General features: G+C 42.9%; 1 protein-coding gene across 1 annotated transcript in view; it reads right to left on the bottom strand.

The window, feature by feature from the left end:
* Nucleotides 1-1,252: 1,252 nt before the first annotated feature.
* Nucleotides 1,253-16,851, bottom strand: part of LOC310765250 (uncharacterized protein) — a 37,915-nt gene continuing 22,316 nt past the window's right edge. Inside the window, exons 13-24 of the mRNA XM_083620026.1 lie at nucleotides 15,069-15,258; nucleotides 13,937-14,078; nucleotides 12,060-12,104; nucleotides 10,157-10,284; nucleotides 9,470-9,600; nucleotides 9,135-9,289; nucleotides 8,620-8,726; nucleotides 7,385-7,575; nucleotides 6,228-6,361; nucleotides 4,645-4,709; nucleotides 2,861-2,943; nucleotides 1,253-1,516 (exon numbers count right to left, since the gene is read on the bottom strand). Coding sequence (XP_083476152.1) covers nucleotides 1,348-1,516; nucleotides 2,861-2,943; nucleotides 4,645-4,709; nucleotides 6,228-6,361; nucleotides 7,385-7,575; nucleotides 8,620-8,726; nucleotides 9,135-9,289; nucleotides 9,470-9,600; nucleotides 10,157-10,284; nucleotides 12,060-12,104; nucleotides 13,937-14,078; nucleotides 15,069-15,258 — 1,540 coding nt within the window. The 3' untranslated portion in view covers nucleotides 1,253-1,347. The remainder of the gene's footprint in view (nucleotides 1,517-2,860; nucleotides 2,944-4,644; nucleotides 4,710-6,227; nucleotides 6,362-7,384; nucleotides 7,576-8,619; nucleotides 8,727-9,134; nucleotides 9,290-9,469; nucleotides 9,601-10,156; nucleotides 10,285-12,059; nucleotides 12,105-13,936; nucleotides 14,079-15,068; nucleotides 15,259-16,851) is intronic.

Below are 16,851 nucleotides of genomic sequence, written 5' to 3'. Positions count from 1 at the left end.
TTGGCAATGATGAATAAAGTATGCATGCAGAGGTAAATTACCTGAATGAAAAGAATTTAGCTGGAGGCGAGAATGGCAGGGTGGAGCGATCATTGCTGGCATAGCCTCCATGTGTGTTTTTTTTACTTTTTATTCCTTGTTTTCTTTCTTTTTCTTTTTACCATTCTGTATATAATTTCTATCAAGTTTTCTGTTTTGCAATTTAAGATACTCGTTTTACATCCTTAAGATATCAATGACTTCCCTTCTTCTCTTTCCATGGTTCATTTTACATAAATCCTTGCATATTTTACAAAATATGCTGGAGTAGCTGATAGAATAGAGCAAGGCCACGGGGCTGCCAATCTCAGCTCTGGTATTGCTGCCACTTAGTGGCAGGGCTTTTTTTCAGCTGGAACTCACCAGAACTCTGTTCCAGCACTTCTCATGCGGGTGCCATTGCAAACAAGGGACATGTTCATGGTGAGTTCTGGCACCTCTTTTTCCAGAAAAATAGCATGCTTTCCTGGGATGGTGCCTGGACAGGGCAGGAAGGCACCATGGTTGGCACTTTGCAGCCACATTGGCAGAGCTAATCTGTTGCTCCCACCACGATGCACACTCGCAAACTTGCCATAACCCTGCCCTGTAAGTAGCAGCAAAACATATGTTGTGAGGGTGGCTTTGTGGCACTGCCCTTCTGTGCTGACCACTCCTTGGCACAAATAGATGAGGCATGTGCCATGTGTCCTTCTGGCATGTTTGAAATGGCTCTGGAGTAATGGAAGTGATTAGGATAATCATTAAACCTTACTCAGCATGTTTAGCTGCAATATCTCGCAGTGTTCCTGTATTCAGGTATGGCCAATTACTTTCTTGACTAAGATACAAACTAGATATGATCTGTGAGTTTCAGCCTACAGCCTAGCTCCACTGCATTTATTTATTCCATTTATTTTTTTGAATTTATATCCCGCCCTTCTTCCCAACAGAGCCCAGCACTGCCATGCCACCCACTCCTGTCTAGATGGGTCAAAGCTCTGTTCTGAAGACACTCTGGAGGGGCTGGGAACCTGTCTGATGCCCCTGGAAGTGGCACAGTAGCAGTGGTGCCCTCTTGAACTGGGAGGTAGTCCTGGTGATGGGTTTTTGGAGACAGAGGATGGAGGCATGGCTGACCCAGGGCTCCTTCTTCATAATTGAGCGTTTACTAATATGCTCCATCAGACACCCCCCCACACTCCTCTCAAAGAAGTTTCAAATGATTCACAGCTTGCCTTTAAATATGCCATTTTATTAATTACTGCATTGCAGAGGGTTAGATTAGATGACCCATGGTCCTGTCCAACCCTACAATTGTATATGCTATCAGCTGAGTTTCTTTAGCAACAGGTGTATCCCATTTTGAGATTTTAAGACAACCTGGGGGATCGGAACAGGAGGCTTTGCTGGATCTGGCAAGATTTCAAACCGGAGTAGGATTTGGGCAAGTGCCACTTTCATCTCGTTCATGGCAAACTGCTGCCCAATGCAATTCCTGAGGAAAGAGAGAAAAGTCAGGAAAATCTATTAAGAAGCACAGTTAATCATAATGCAGGAGCTTTAGCTGAAAATGCTGACTCTGCCTGTCAAAATACTTTCATTCCAACTTTCAGCCTGGATAGGTTCCCAACCATTAACAAGGAAACCCAAATCCTCTCGGAGCCTTGGACCTTGATCCATGCTGGAATGCATCCCCCAATCCCTGAGTGTGTTGAAAGGTTTCAGGGGTTCCTGAATGTGCTCCAGGATTGGTTTCCTTGGAATGAAGGTCACAGGATACTTATGGCACTTCTGCAATGTGAGGTGTGTGTGTGTGTGTGTGTGTGTGTGTGTGTGTGTTTTACAATAGCGGAAGGTTCACAGCACTAACAACCCACAACCCGATAGGCTCTCCATTATCATAGCTTTGGTTTCTCCCAAAAAGCAAGTCAAGCCTCTTGAGGACATTGCCTCCAGCCAGCAGAAGGGGTGGGACAGAAATACATGCCCTTTTCTAAGCCCCTGCTCTTTTTTTTCCTTTTTCTTTTTACTTCCTGTAGCAATACATCACTCAAATGTGACAATTAATCTAATCTTTCTGTAGCCACCTGCAAATATGTTCTAGGTCATTGGTGGGAAACCTGTGGCCCTACAGATGTTGTTAGACTCCAGCTTCCTTCAAGCAGTATGACCAGTGGTCAGGGGCAATGAAACTTCTAGTCCAGCAACAGATTCTCCATCAGACTCCAAAGACAAGCTTCTTTCTCTCCTCCCTATTGCTCATCAGCAACCTCTCACTCATCTGGCCTGAATGTCAGAGACATGGCGCCCCAGAGCGACAATGGGGAGGAAGAAGAGGAGATCTGCAGAGACAAGGATCTTCAGAGAGGCAGCAAGGAACCTCTCATTCCTCCACAGCAGTTTGAATCCAGCCCCCCTCAATCCTCCTTGGCTTCTCATGTCAGAGAGGAAGAGACAATTTCTCATGACAGTGAGCCAGGGCTGGCAGAAAGCCCAGACGCTGATAAGGAGTATCAGGCAGCAGCTGAGAAGGAGGAAAATACATCAGAGGAAGGGGCAGTATATCAGTATGAATCTGCTCGCGCTCATAGGTTCACGAGGGTTAAAGAGAGGTGTCAATCAAAGAGAAGGGAGGGAGGGGGCTCCTGGAGGATATGCTGTTGGAAGCGAGGACATAGTTCAGATACCTCAATGTGTTAATGACAGTCAGTCGCTGTGAACGGCTCAGAGAGCAATTACCGTACATCATAAACTGTTTGAAACACTGAAAGTGTCTGCTTGCTGCCTAATTAAACCGAGAGTAAATCAGACCGTGACACAGAACTGTCTATATCCTCACCTTGGTCCAGCTGCAAAAGGCACAAAAGCATGAGAATGCCTCTGAGATGACTTTTCGGATGAGAACCTAGTGGGGTCAAACACCTGGAGGAAAAGAAGGCAGATGTCTTTTATTAGCATCTCTAACAATTGATAGTCTTGCTTCACAGTGGAAGCTTTTATATAATCTTGGGCCCAGTCTTAAGACATATATGTTTAAAATGCTTTGATGCTTCCTATAAGGTTGCCAGAATTTTGACTGTAGGTTTGGATGCACCAATAACCAATCTTCAGGTCTTTGGGCCAATGGCCCAATTTCCAGGCCACCCACTGCTGTCACTACTGCTGAGGGCTCTGGACAGGAAGAGTGGAAGTGGAAAGAAGGTGGAAGGGCACCATCCTGTGCCAACTTGCACCTTTCCTTGTCATTTTGACCCACCTCCTCCAGTTCTCCCAGTTGGCTTGGCGGGTGAGCAGGAAGTAGAGTTGTGCAGTGGTGGCAGAGGAAGAGCATGGTGATGGTAGCAGTGGCATGGCCATCTGGTCACCCCACATTTTGGCAACAGTAACAACAGCAACATTTTGGCAATTGTGGCAGACTTGGCTACTATGGTCCCTGTGCAAGGCCAATATTTGGTGCCCTGCCTTAGCGCTGCCTTCCTAAAGGCAGATAAGGAGGTGTCTGACTTTGAGAAGGAGGTTCGGGGGCTCTAGGACCCTTTAAGAGTCTCACACTTATTTTCCAAAGCCCAGCACCTCACATACCGGGCTTTGAGAGGGCGCCCCCTCAGCTCAGTGCCCAGTGTATGCACACCGCCCTCATAGCCCTAAATCTGCCTCTGGTGGCAAGCAACAGGGCAGCGGCAGGTGCATCCTGTCTGCTTGTCATCCATTCTACCCACATTTTGTGTGGGTAAGAGAAGGCATGGACAAATCTGTCCATTACCATTTCTCTCAGTTTCCCAATTTTAAGTTTAGTTCTCCACATTTGTACACCATTAACACAAAAGAGTCTCTTGAAAATTTATCTGCATTATCATTATGTACACATATTTTGCACACCATTTCACACCAACAGTCAAAAAGCATTTAGGAGTGATTCTTTTTAGCAGAAAATGGCAAGGGGGGAACATGATTACAAATTGTTCCCTTATTCATGCTAGAGTTCTGCTTTCAAAACATAAAAGGCCTGCTGGACCAGACCAAAGATCCAGCATCCTGCTTTGCAGAGTAGCCAACTAGATGCCTTTGAGAAGCCTACAGGCAGGTTTTGAAGGCAACAGCCCTCTCTCACCGTTGCTGTCCAGCAACTGGTACTCATCCAGACATCCTTTTGTGCCATGTTTCTAGGAATAGGTCTGGGCATTCAAGCTCCGTATCCGAGTAGTTTTTTTTTGTTTTTTTGTTTTGTCCTGGCACTTTCCCTAAGAAAACCCACATTGTACCATTTTAATTGGAGGAAATGGTAGTCAGGTTCCCCACAGATTGCCATTTGCTTCAATTCAGCAGTAAAACATGGGTTTTCCCAGGGAAAGCGCCAGGACAAAAAACCACATACACAGACATGGAGCTTTATAGCCCTGACCTGTGCCTGGAAAGTGTGGCACAAAGGAAAGTCTGCATGAGCCCTTAGTATGACTCAAAGGGCAACATCCTCAGTAGCTGAGATTATCTGATTGCTGTACCATGCAATCACTTCACCTTTATTTTTAAAAATGCAGTTTGGCTAAAATCCACCAGCTATGTATTCCAGCTATGTGTTGCAGATGTTGTCACATGCCTTTATCTATAAAGACAAATTATTACCTCTGGGTCTTGCCATACACTAGGGTTTCGGTGGATACAATAAATATTAATTGCCACCAGGGAACCTGTAACATAAAGTGTTAACATGATTAATTTCAATATCCAAGCACTGCCATTACCGAAGACCTATCTCAGAGCTAACATTTCAACTCAGAGAAGGAAGACAAAGAAGCAATGTTGGGGGCAGAGGGACCTTATGGTTCTGATCCAGCTAAATGGACTTGCATGTATGTCCTACTCAAATTGATGGAACATATTAGCCACACCTCTGAGAGGGCCCACATAAACATTGTACACAATTAGAGATTACACAACACACCAATAACCATAGTTCCCCTGCAAAAAAAAGCCACACCGAGTAAAGGCAATATAAAGCTGCAACACATATACATGTTCCTGTCTTGCCACTTCTTTGCTCCAAATTGCACTCTACTCAAACAAGCCTGATATTTGGAAACCTGAGGAGAAATTTTGGGAGGGCAATTCAGAGTCAAGAGATGGCGGCAGGAAAAGTGTTAAGCGCACCCTCCCATTGTAGCCTTCGCTTCACTTCACAGGAGCACTTTCTGAAGCTGCTTTCTATTAGTAAATGGGGTCAATGTTGCATTCATTTCTGTGTTAGTTATTTAAAGCATTTTTACCCTGTTCATTAATTGAAAAGGTTCCCAGAGTTTACAAAAATCCATAGACCTGCCCTCATAAATTCATGAAATGAGAGGAAAGGAGGGGGGTGGAGAGGGAAGAGGGGGAAAACAAGCTCAGGCATGAGTTCTGAAAGTTATCCTTATCTTCTATATATTTTGGGAAGTTGTTCGTTCACTTTGCATATGGAGCCTCTTAAGATATATATAGTAACCAAATTTTGGGTGCCAAGGAAAGGAGCAGGTTTTGGTTTTTGCTTAGATGTAATTTGATGCAATTTTGAATCAAGATAGTGGACTGAACATTTCAAAACAGAGATTTTAACGACTAACTTCAAAACTAATTTCAAAACTGAGAGATCTTAACCACTAATTTCAAAGCTGCACTGAGTGTATTCTCTGTGAAGATACACAGGTGCCAGGAGGAAGCTAGTAGAGTGGGTTTGTTTATAACGGGGTTAGGGGGGACTGGATCCAGCCGGCACCCATCTGTCAAAGTTCAAATGGGCTTGCAGTAACTGCTGATCAGTTGATCAGCAGCCTGTTTGCAGGTGTGGTTTGAATCAAGCCATGGCTGTCAGCTGGCAAAGGTGGACTCGCTGACAAATTGGGATCTGATAACCCTAATTAATTCTGCTGGCCAGAGGTTCACCACACTGATTTAGAAAGAGACGTTGCAGTAAGTTCTGAATGGGCAAACAATGGTCAAATGCACATATTCCAAACCTTTCTGTTTTGGTTTGCAAATAATACCTTCCATTGTAAATGAAAATTTCATAACATTACTGTAATCTAGAATGTGGTTTTGACACCTGAAGTTCACCATCAAATTTTGACTTTGAGTCAGTTTACAAAGAATACAATGCAACATTTTTAAGTCTCCTTGATTTCAACAGGAGAAGGTAGACTATGGGCAACAGAAAAGGGCCAATCTGAACTAACCTGTAGGTAAGCTGCGTCCATCACAAAAAGTTATGGGTTTACTAAGCTGCCGGGAGATGCCAGGCACTGGAGGGTAAAGACGGAGACTCTCCTTAATACACATGGTGGTGTAAGGAATCTTCCCCAGGTCATCCCTGAAAAATTCAGATAAAACCACATTTGAGCAACAACTTTTCCAACTAATATGATAGTATCTTTCAGCAGCTGTGCAACTGGTCAAACAAGGTAGCAAGGGTCTGAAATATCAGTGTTGTACACCTTGGTTCTCGTTCTCTCTCTATCACAAATCTCCAGTGACAACACTGCTCTAATAGAGTTGATGGCTAGAAGACCTAAGCCCTATTCAGATATTTGGTACCTAGGTGTACTGAACAGATGAGAGGAATAGTGAGGAATCATGGGCTTGACTCTCCCTTGCCACTGCAGTACCAGCAGATGCTGATTGTCTAAACAGGTCTCTAGATGTGGAAATGGCGAGTTGGATCCAAAGTCAGTTAGTCATACTTGAGTCTAGCGTTCACCAACATGGTGCCTTCCAGATGTCTTGAACTACAACTCCAGCCCCAGTTAGCATGGTTGTAGTCCAGATTATCTGAAGGGCACTTGGTTGGAGAATGATGCTTTAGTCCCTTTGAAATCAATGAGCTGAGTTAGTTATGACTTACTTGTCCCACTCATTTCAGTAGATGTTATGATTTTATCAGAATTCTAATTATATGAGTCAAGTTTTTCCCCAAACAAGGAAGCTTTTCATTACATATCAAAGCTGGAAGCACATAAACAGAAGGACATAAAAGATGAAGACAAGCAAGATCCCAGCAGACTCATCACATAATAATGGGAGGAAGGGCGGGATATAAAATTAATAAATATGTAAGTACATAAATAGACAAAAAAATAAAATAATACCAGGTTGGTGAAATAATGGAAAAACTCAACAATTGCTAACTCCCACCTGTATCTTTTGAAAGTAAACATACTTAGAACTTGGGGGGTCTAAGTGTTTGTCGGAGACAAAGGAGCAAAAGGGAAATGATAAAGGAATCTCTGTGGTTGGCATATTAAACTGATCTTCTGATTCTAGAATGAGAAAGCAATTATCCTTCCCCTCCAAACAGGCCATACAAGTATAGAAAAAACAGAGTTAGAGGTCTCACCACTGAATTGTGTCTCGATCTCCCAGAGTCTCCTTTATCTCCTCCCTGCACCTTTGCTGGTGTTCTGGGTTCTGGGCCATCGCATATAATAGCCAAGAGATCCCACTGGCTGTGGTATCATGGCCTTCAAACATGAAAGTGTCCACTTCAGCACGCAGATCTTCATCAGATAACCCAACACCATTTTCATCCTGAAGGAAAAAAAGGAGATTAGCTATTTGATGAGTTAGAAATGGTTAGAGATTTAAAAGATTACCATGGTTAAAGGACTTAAGAAACTTTTTTTTTAAAAAAAGAACCTGTTACTCGTTTACTTGATTATTTCTTCATCAGGGGTATAATATTCACAGATGATGGAAGGCTTCATCACTCTTCACCTACATATGCTTTTTGCTGCTAGAGTTGAGATACCCCACACTCTTTCCATGTGCTTCCAGTTGGAAAAAAATTTCATATAAAATCTAGTTATTCTGCACTTTCTGGTGAAACTATCCTGTCACTCATATGGGACAGCTGCATATTCCTTCATTGCAGGGGGTTGGACTAGATGATCCTCAGGTTTTCTTCCAACTCTACAATGTTATGGTTCAATGTTTCAAACTGCAAAAGCCTGACTAGGAGGCAATGATGTACAGCCTCCACATGAACCTATCAGGATGAATGCCCATTAAACAGATAATACTGGATAACAGAGCTTTTGTTTTATTTTATTTTATTTTTTGTCTGTGAACATATCAGCATGAAGGCTCAATAAATCAATTTTCTTCAGCCTTGGCTCCCCAGAGATGTTGCCTGTCTACAACTCCCGTCATCCCCAAACAATGGCTAAGCAAACTTGGAGGGATAGGAGCTGTAGGCTAACAATATTTGGAAACCGAAAGTTGAGGAATGCTGCAGTAAACAGCCAGTCTGGAAGATTCCTATGTGATTGGTGCAGTTTCAGATGCATCCCTACTTCAAACTAATACATCATCAAGGATTATAAGGGAACAGGGAGGACCAGAAAGCCAGTGTAGAAGACAAGGAAGCCAATGTAGTTATTTCTAGAGCTGGTTAGCAGCTAAATGTTTCTAACTTTTAGCTCTCAATATTATCTCTAAATATACTTTTGTTATTTGGTTGGATGTCATGCTTCATGTTCTATTGCAGGATAGTTAGTGTCAGTGTTATTCATGTGTCTACTGATACCACATAGCAAAAACTGTCCATTGCATTGCCATTTTGAAGTTTCTTACCTTGGCACAAAGAAGAATATCCAGAAAATCCAAGTACCGTTTTTGTTTGATTTTTTCAAGTTCTCTCTCCTTCCTAAAAGATTTCTTTCTTTCTTCTATGACTTTGTCTGTGTGACAAATATTAAGGAATTAAGTCTCTGAGACTTTACACTTCTGCAAAGGCAATACTGCCCCAAGTTCCCAACAATCAGATGAAGTAAACACTGGGTGGGTATGATAGACTCCATACATGTCAGAAGTCACTGGACAAATATGGAGTGATTCAGGGCCTCTATCAAGAGCTGACATGTCCCAAGGCTCCTTGCCCCACCACCAGCTCACTACCAACCCCAGAACCTTCTGATACTGTTCCTTTGTCTTGCTGCTGTCAAGTTCATCTGTCTCCGCAAGTGAGTGTTTTGTCTCCAGGCAGCCATGGTGACTCTTCTCAAAGGGCTAGAGGAAAGTATATCTCTCAAATTGTCATTAGCTAGTTCTCCTGTAAATGAAGGAGGAAACTGATGGTGGGGTGTTACCTGTATGTTGGTGTGCGACTCTACAGGCTTCCAGGAAACTGCGCCCAGCTGCAGTGCATTGATAGATGAGATCAATCCGATACAACAAGGTACGGACTCTCTGTGACACCAAATAGGTCAGGTCATAAACTGCTTTTATGTAAGAATCCAACTCTCTGAAAGAAAAAGCAGACAGTTGTTGTTGTTGCTGCTGCTGTTGTTGCTGTTGCTGCTGCTGCAGACAGTTGTGCAGTTTTGTGAAAACACCTTCAATTTAAATGGAAATAGGCATCATAAAAAAAATCTATAGGCCAGCTTTATGGGGGGGGGAATAAAAAATAAAACAAGACACCAACCTGTGAGTCTGCCCTTTGCTCTGGTAACTGAAGGCACATTTCATGATGCTTTCCAGAGTCATCAGACTGACATGTTCAAACATCTCCAGTGATTTTGTGGCATCCTTGTCAATCATCTTCTCCCATTTATCCTAGAACAGAAAGCAAAGATAAGGAGAGTTAACTTCCCAGATCCTGAACAGCATTTTACTGAATGGCTGTCCCAGGTCAAATATCAGAGTTTTCTTATCATATGAACAGTTCTATAGTGCAGACTCCATCTGGACTATACATTTATGCAGCCTTAACAAACGCCACTTCCCAAGTTTATGTGAGGGAAACCATGACTGTTTAAAGTACTTTGATTCTGCTTTAAATGTATAGTGCAGACAGGGCCTAACTTATGACGTGTCCATAACCTTTATCCTTGCTAACCATCAGTGGATAATGTGAACTTGCCCTCTCTGTTTTGAAGGGATAAGAGTGGATTGGATGAGCCCACTCAGTGCATATAGAAATCTCCAGTTATTATTTTGCCATTCAAGTTCAAGGCATTCCAGTATTAGACCATAACATTTACCTGCCCCTTATTCCATCTTACACTGAACTATGACCAATCCTAACTGTGAGAGAGGCAACTATCCCATTAGTATCATCAACATTTTACCAGCATCTCAGGACCTTAGCAGCATCAGCCATCCTACTTACTAGCATCACTTTGGTTGAATCTGCAATCAGTGCTACGTAAGGTTTCAAAATATCATAGTGGAACCCTGGAGTTAACAGTCGGCGGTGCTGAAACCACTTTGGTCCATCCAGGATCAGAAGTCCTTTTCCTGTGGACACAAAGAACAAGATGCCATTCAGAGCATTACAGAGCTTAGCAAGCTGTTGATCCAAAGAGAGCTCAGGATTTCTGGGATGTGACTTTTCCTAATAAAATCATCTGTTTCTAGACATAGGATCATGGAATTGTACAGCTGGAAGGGACCCTGAGGATCATCTAGTCCAACTTCCTGCATTGCAGGAATATGCAGCTGTCCCAAATGGGGGTCAAATTTGTGACCTTGGCATTATCAGCACCGTGCTCTAACCAACTGAGCTATCCATGTACATATTCAGAGAGGATTGCAATGGGAAGGAGGCCACTGGGGAAGGACTTTGCAATGACAAAGTGCTGGAAATATCAATAGGTAGACAAAGACCTGAATGCAAGATTTAAACAGGGGTAAGGAACCTGTGGTCATCCAAATATTGCTCTAATGCCAGCCATCACTGACTGCTGGACATTCTGGCTGGGGCTGATGGGAGTTGGAGTCCAACCAGGTTTTCCAAAAAGGGCTACTCTAGAAGCAGAAGGAGAAACCAGCACTATTCTTATGTCAATTTCTGCAAGTCAAAAATACCTATTTACATAATCTGAAAGGTTTTTTGCGTGAAGGTGTTGGGTGGGTGGGGATATACAGAGGTTCCATTTCAGGAGCCATATAGCTTTTTGAGAATGGGAATACTGGCAGAAATATTGGCAGGCATGGGGCAAATAGAGCCATATTTCCTGAATCAGAGACTCATTCTGTACATTTCCATACCTCTCTGACAGGACCAAGAATGAACCATGTCTACTCAAAAATAAGTCCAAAATAAGTGGGACTTACTCCTAGGTAAGACTAGCTAGGAATGCAACCTTAATGAGGACTGGAAGCCCAGAGACAGGATCCTGTCAAGCACTTCTAAATCTCACTGATTTAACAGAAGAGAATTAACTATGTGATAAATGCTTCCATACTTTGGCCACCTCATGAGAAGAGAAGACTCCCTGGAAAAGACCCTGATGTTGGGAAAGATGGAGGGCACAAGGAGAAGGGGACAACAGAGGACGAGATGGTTGGACAGTGTTCTCGAAGCTACCAGCATGAGTTTGACCAAACTGCGGGAGGCAGTGGAAGACAGGAGTGCCTGGCGTGCTCTGGTCCATGGGGTCACGAAGAGTCGGACACGACTAAACGACTAAACGACAACAAATGCTTCCATAGAAAGCAACAGCACTTTAAAATGCTCATTTTGGACAGGAGAACTCTCTTTGCTTGTTGTTTTAAAACTAAGGTCCTCCAAGTAGCACATCTGATTTGTTCAATTTGTTTAAAATCTCTACCTTACCATTCAGCTAAAAAAAATAAAATATCAAGGTAAAAGGTTCTGAATGAAATTCTGCTTGGAACTGCATAATATGAACAAGCACTATGGATAGTGGGTCTTGTCCTTGATTCAATAAAGCAAGCTTGAGATTGAAATATTTAGGCACAGGATTGTTCTTTATACAAAAAGAAGAGCAAAACCCTCTATTTAACTACATATCCTGTGTGAGACACACTTAAAAGCAAAACCTGGGATAAATGGAATAAATGCTCTTTGCCTTTGGTTATACTGATGTGAAGCAACTTCAGGTGACAGGTTGAACTGAGATCATCAGATATGTGGGATGACTGAGGTTCAGGAAACAAGATACCCAAGATGCAGATACCCAAGCGCGCTCTCTCTCTCTCTCTCCCCCATATATATATATATATATATATATATATATATATATATGATGAATCATCATTTTACCTACCAATCCAAGGGAGGAAGAACTTATAGGTCGTCATAGCCTTGGGATCTGAAAATATATATAACAGAAAATATTGTTTTGAAGTTGCAATCCTATACACGCTCATTGCTCAAAGCAATAAAAAACAAAAACAGGATGGAATCAAAGGCAAACTGTAGTGAATATTCCAAACTTTGTCTATTTTTAAATTTTAAGCAGAGCAATCTGTTTTGAGATGGCATTTGGTTTTTAAAGAGGTACTGATGAACCTGTACAAAACTGACAAGTGTGCTGTTTATTTCTTTAAGATTGTTCTCCTTGCCAAATCCAGCTTGAAAGGCACCCTCTTTGATGCCGCAATTGACTGCTCTCATATCTCTAGGCTGGTATTACATCACCGACACAAGCACTAGTAGTAGCTTGTTACTAGTTAGCTTGGACTTTGGCCTCTCTCTAGCGTGCAGAATCATGATGACCGGCAAAATCCAGAGCTGCAAAAAGAATAATCATTAAGGGAAAGGTGCTGTGGCGCAAATCCAGCCCAGCCATTTCAGGACATGACGTATAGGACTAAAAACTGAATGTAACCACAAAGGAAACACAACTGAAACCTTAAAGCAGGGGTGGAAACATCAGGCTGCACCCTCGTAGCATCTCATTCTCCCCAGGCCTCAACCCCTTTCACCTGGTTACACTCCTCACTGATCCTGAATTGCAGTATTTTTGCCTCTTACTTGTCTGGATGGAGAATAGAAGGGGGGGTGCAGAATGCAGTCTATTTTACAATAGGGGGATTTTTGCTGCTCCATCTACTTTTGCACATGGCCCCATCTCCATTCCTGGTACCTGGTGTTCAGAAGTTTACCCACAAGGAAATATGGCCTCCAGGCTGAAAGTGCCCCCCCTCCCCAACCACTGTGTCAGGGACTGGGCAGAGGAGGAATGGTGGAGCCCGACCCTTCCAGAGAAGAAGAAGACAGTTCAGAATTACAACAGCGGTATGAGGGAAGTCACAGCTCAGAGGCAGATGAGGGGGAAAGCTGAGAAATAATGGAAGAGGAGGAAGAAGAAGCACCAGAGGGGTGGCAGCTGACAGACACTGTGTCTTTACAAAGCATTCCAGACCCCTCCCTCCCAGAAACCGGCAAGCAGTGAAAGTAGGAGAGCACAGGGCTCAGAAGCAAAGGGCCCTCAGCGCCACCCATGGGGGAGATGATGACGAATGAGCAAGTGGGAGAAAAAGGGGGTGGAGAGTCACTCGGGACAACGCCATTATTCCCAGAGGCTGTAAATATTGAATAAAAAAGCAGATTTTAAGAACTTTTCCTTGTCTTATCCGTTCCTGGCAACCTGCTGTGGGAGTTGTTTCCTCTGCCACCTGACCAGTGGCGTAGCGTGGGGGGTGCAGGGGGGCCGGCCGCACCGGGCGCAACATCTGGGGTTAGGGCAAATCCATGGGTTAGGGGGCGCAAATCCACGAGTTAGGGGGCGCAAATCCATGGGTTAGGGGGCGCAAATTACTTGCCTTGCCCCGGGTGCTGACAACCCACGCTACGCCACTGCACCTGACACACTGCCTTAAAGTCTAAGAACCACTTTTAATAAACAAACAGCTTTCTGTGAAATAGGCATCAGTGTACAATTTAGAAATAAGCATATTGTGCTCAGTTCACTGTGAAGTGTTAAGAGTGTAGCTGCTATTTGCATATGGTAGCCTAGCCTCTGCTACTTGTCCTGCCTATTTACCGCTGGAAAAATGCTCCTCCTCAAGAAAAGCGGGAAGCTTCCCTTGAGGGCCCCATGGGGAGAATGGGGCATGAGGCAGCTGTGGGCTGTGGCAGTCGGGATTTGTGCTTTGGGGGCATCTGTAAGGGGAAATTTGCAGCTGTGTGTAAGCTTACCTCCATGACCAAACACAGTTTTTGCATAATCTGGATGGTTAACTACTAAAACAGCCACGAAGCCACCAAACCATCTAGGGTAGGCATAAGGATATTTTTCTGCCCATTCCAAGCTTTTCTTCAGTTCCTGTCCTCGATGGATCTGCAATGACAGAAAGTAACCATATAAAATGTTTATTAAATCATGTCCTGAGTGTGTAGATGTTACGGCAGAGAACCCATCCCAGAGAATCATTCATTCAGTGAATGAGAATTTATCTTTCTCTTTGTTTCTGAAGAGAGTTCTACAATAAGGTACTTGCATGGCATATAAGATTAGTAGTCAAAATTTTCACAGAAAGTACACTGAAGATCTTATCAACATGACCTTGCAATGGTCACCTCTTCTGGGTGGTGCTGGTTTTGCCCTCCCTCTTCCCCTCCTGCCACCTTTATAAGGTGTTCATCTACCATATTGCACAACTTACGTGTGAGGAAGGGTTGTTGTTGTTTTTAAGATGAAGAAACAAAAGATAGCTACGCACCAATACAAGCAAAAGAAAACACACATCAGACACATAAGCACAGAGAAATGGGTGGCAAGGGAAATATATTTTCAGTAAATCTGATGAAAGCCAGAACTAGCTTGTAATCACACTACTGGTGAGAATTCGAGGATATCCTGGAAATGTTTCAAGGTGATCCTGTTCTGACTGGGTGAAAAAGCAGAAGGAGAATTGGACAGTAAAAAGAGTCACCTCTTATTCACTCTACTTATGCACATGCACACACTCACACTCTCTCTCTTCTTACATTTGCAGTCACAATTCTCATTCTGCTTTTTAACCTAATACTGTATTTTCCCATATATAACACGCCCCCGTGTATAAGGCGTGCGCCTTATACATGGAAAAGTACGGTATTCTCCTTGAATTCTCACCAATAGTGTGATCAGATGCAAAGGGAGATTGTGATTTTGCACTTGTGCTGGAGGAGAGGGGTTCCTTCTGCCAAGTGAAGCTTCCCATCCATTTAAAGGCTGAGAAAAGCTATATCTGCCTGCCAAGTAGAAAGAAAGCCCATCTTCGTTTGCATCTGCCCCTTCAACTGCAAATAAATATTCCCCCTCCCTTTTCCAAGCCTTCTTCCTTACCTCCCTGTTATGACCATAAAGCCAGTGACTGGAAGGTCCTAGGAAACTCTTGAAGTTTTTGAGAAGTTCTTTCTTCCTCCGGTACAACTTAATGATTTGCAGGAGCCCAAAAAGAACAATGAGCCCTATAAAAAGATGCAAGACCTGTAGAAAGTGGGTATCCATTTTTTCCAGCAGAGAAAGCATAATGCTTCAGCAGGCTCTGCCCTTTCCCAGCAGCCTTTGTGTCGCCTTGTTATGTACAGTATATGAATAGAGACTGCCTTTAAGTAACCAGAGACCTCCTATTTAACATGCACACAGAGGCACTTCTTGGGTAACAACTGTGGGCTGGAACGCTCCAGTGCTTCCCTCCAGTGTTTGAGAGGGAATTGTGCAAGGTAGCAAAATATCTTCTGTACTTTGGAGGGACAAAGGTGATTCCACAACATTTCACCTAGTTAATCCAGAAAACATCCTGAGCTGGAATAGCACTGGTACTTCAAATGTTTACGTACCATGGCCTATGTTGGTAAGGTGATACCTGACTGCTTTGAGCTGAAGACTGAGGGGCCAATGTCATGGCGCGTGCGTGAGGTTGCATGCGCAATGTGTGACGTGCACCTGTGATGGCACACACATGACACAGATCACATGCTTGTCCTATCTCATGCTCAGGAGGAGCCTGTCACTTGGCTCGGTGGTTCGGACTCCTCTGCCACCTCAGTATGAGGGAGCTAAGCCCCCTGCTAAGGAATATTGAAGGGGCTGGTGACACCTCCACCCCCTATACTTGGTGCAACTGATACCAGCGCTGTGCATGTTCATTCCCACTTCAGAGGGAGAAATGGGCAGGTCAGTGTGCAAAGGTTTTTAATCCTGCAGTACAATCCTAGACATGTCCATTCAAAAATGTAGTCCCATTGAGTTCAATGGGTCTCACTTACAGGTTGACAATCACTTTCTCTTTTTCCCAATGTCACTTCCACTTCACCACATTTCTGCACCAGTTTGTGATGATGATGATGATGATTGTTATTATTATTATTATTAAAAGTCCTCACAAAAATTCATCAGCGTTTTAGTGCACATATTTTTATATATGCAATTTTGTGTAATATACACATTTTTGCAGGCAGTTTTACCATGTTGCTAATACACTTTTGTGCACCCATATGCATTTTCTGCACATCTTTTTAAATTGAAGAACTGCATCGTAAAATTCAATCAAGTGCCTGTTTGCTGGTTTGCATTTTGTTTTGGGAAATGTGAATACCACCCTGGCTCTAAACTGCTATTTGTCTTCATATATTATCAATATGGACAGTTATTTTGAAACTGCAGTCTTAATTTAAGATGTATTTATTGAACAAATTTTTAACCTTCCTTTCATGTAAATACTTCAAAAAACCATGAGCATATAACAACTCATTGTTAATAACATTTATATATTAAAGTAGCATTTAAAAGTGATAGCAGCAGCTAAACAAACTGTTCAAACTGGGTTCATATAGGGAAATAAAGAGTCTTTATGAATAAAGCAATATTCAGCAATACCCATATCTTTCTGAAAAAGAGCAATATCCAAGTAGATCAAATGGCATCAACATATGACTAAATTACTTAGCACGTGTTTTTCAGTACCAAAGATTCTGATGACCTCTGAGAAATCAACAACTTGAGTAAGTTTATGTTCAATGAGTGGATCACAGTGTTAAGCTGTTACCTTCAGTCATAGTTGACCAGTTGTAATTATTTATGAAAGGCAGCTTACTGAGTGCCCTTTCCCCTTCTGCAGTACTTA

The sequence above is a fragment of the Podarcis filfolensis genome (assembly GCF_964270895.1).
Source record: "Podarcis filfolensis genome assembly, chromosome: 6".
Classification (NCBI taxonomy): Eukaryota; Metazoa; Chordata; class Lepidosauria; order Squamata; family Lacertidae; genus Podarcis; species Podarcis filfolensis.
The sequence above is the reverse complement of the archived record's forward strand: the minus strand, read 5'-3'. Positions and strand labels throughout refer to the sequence as shown.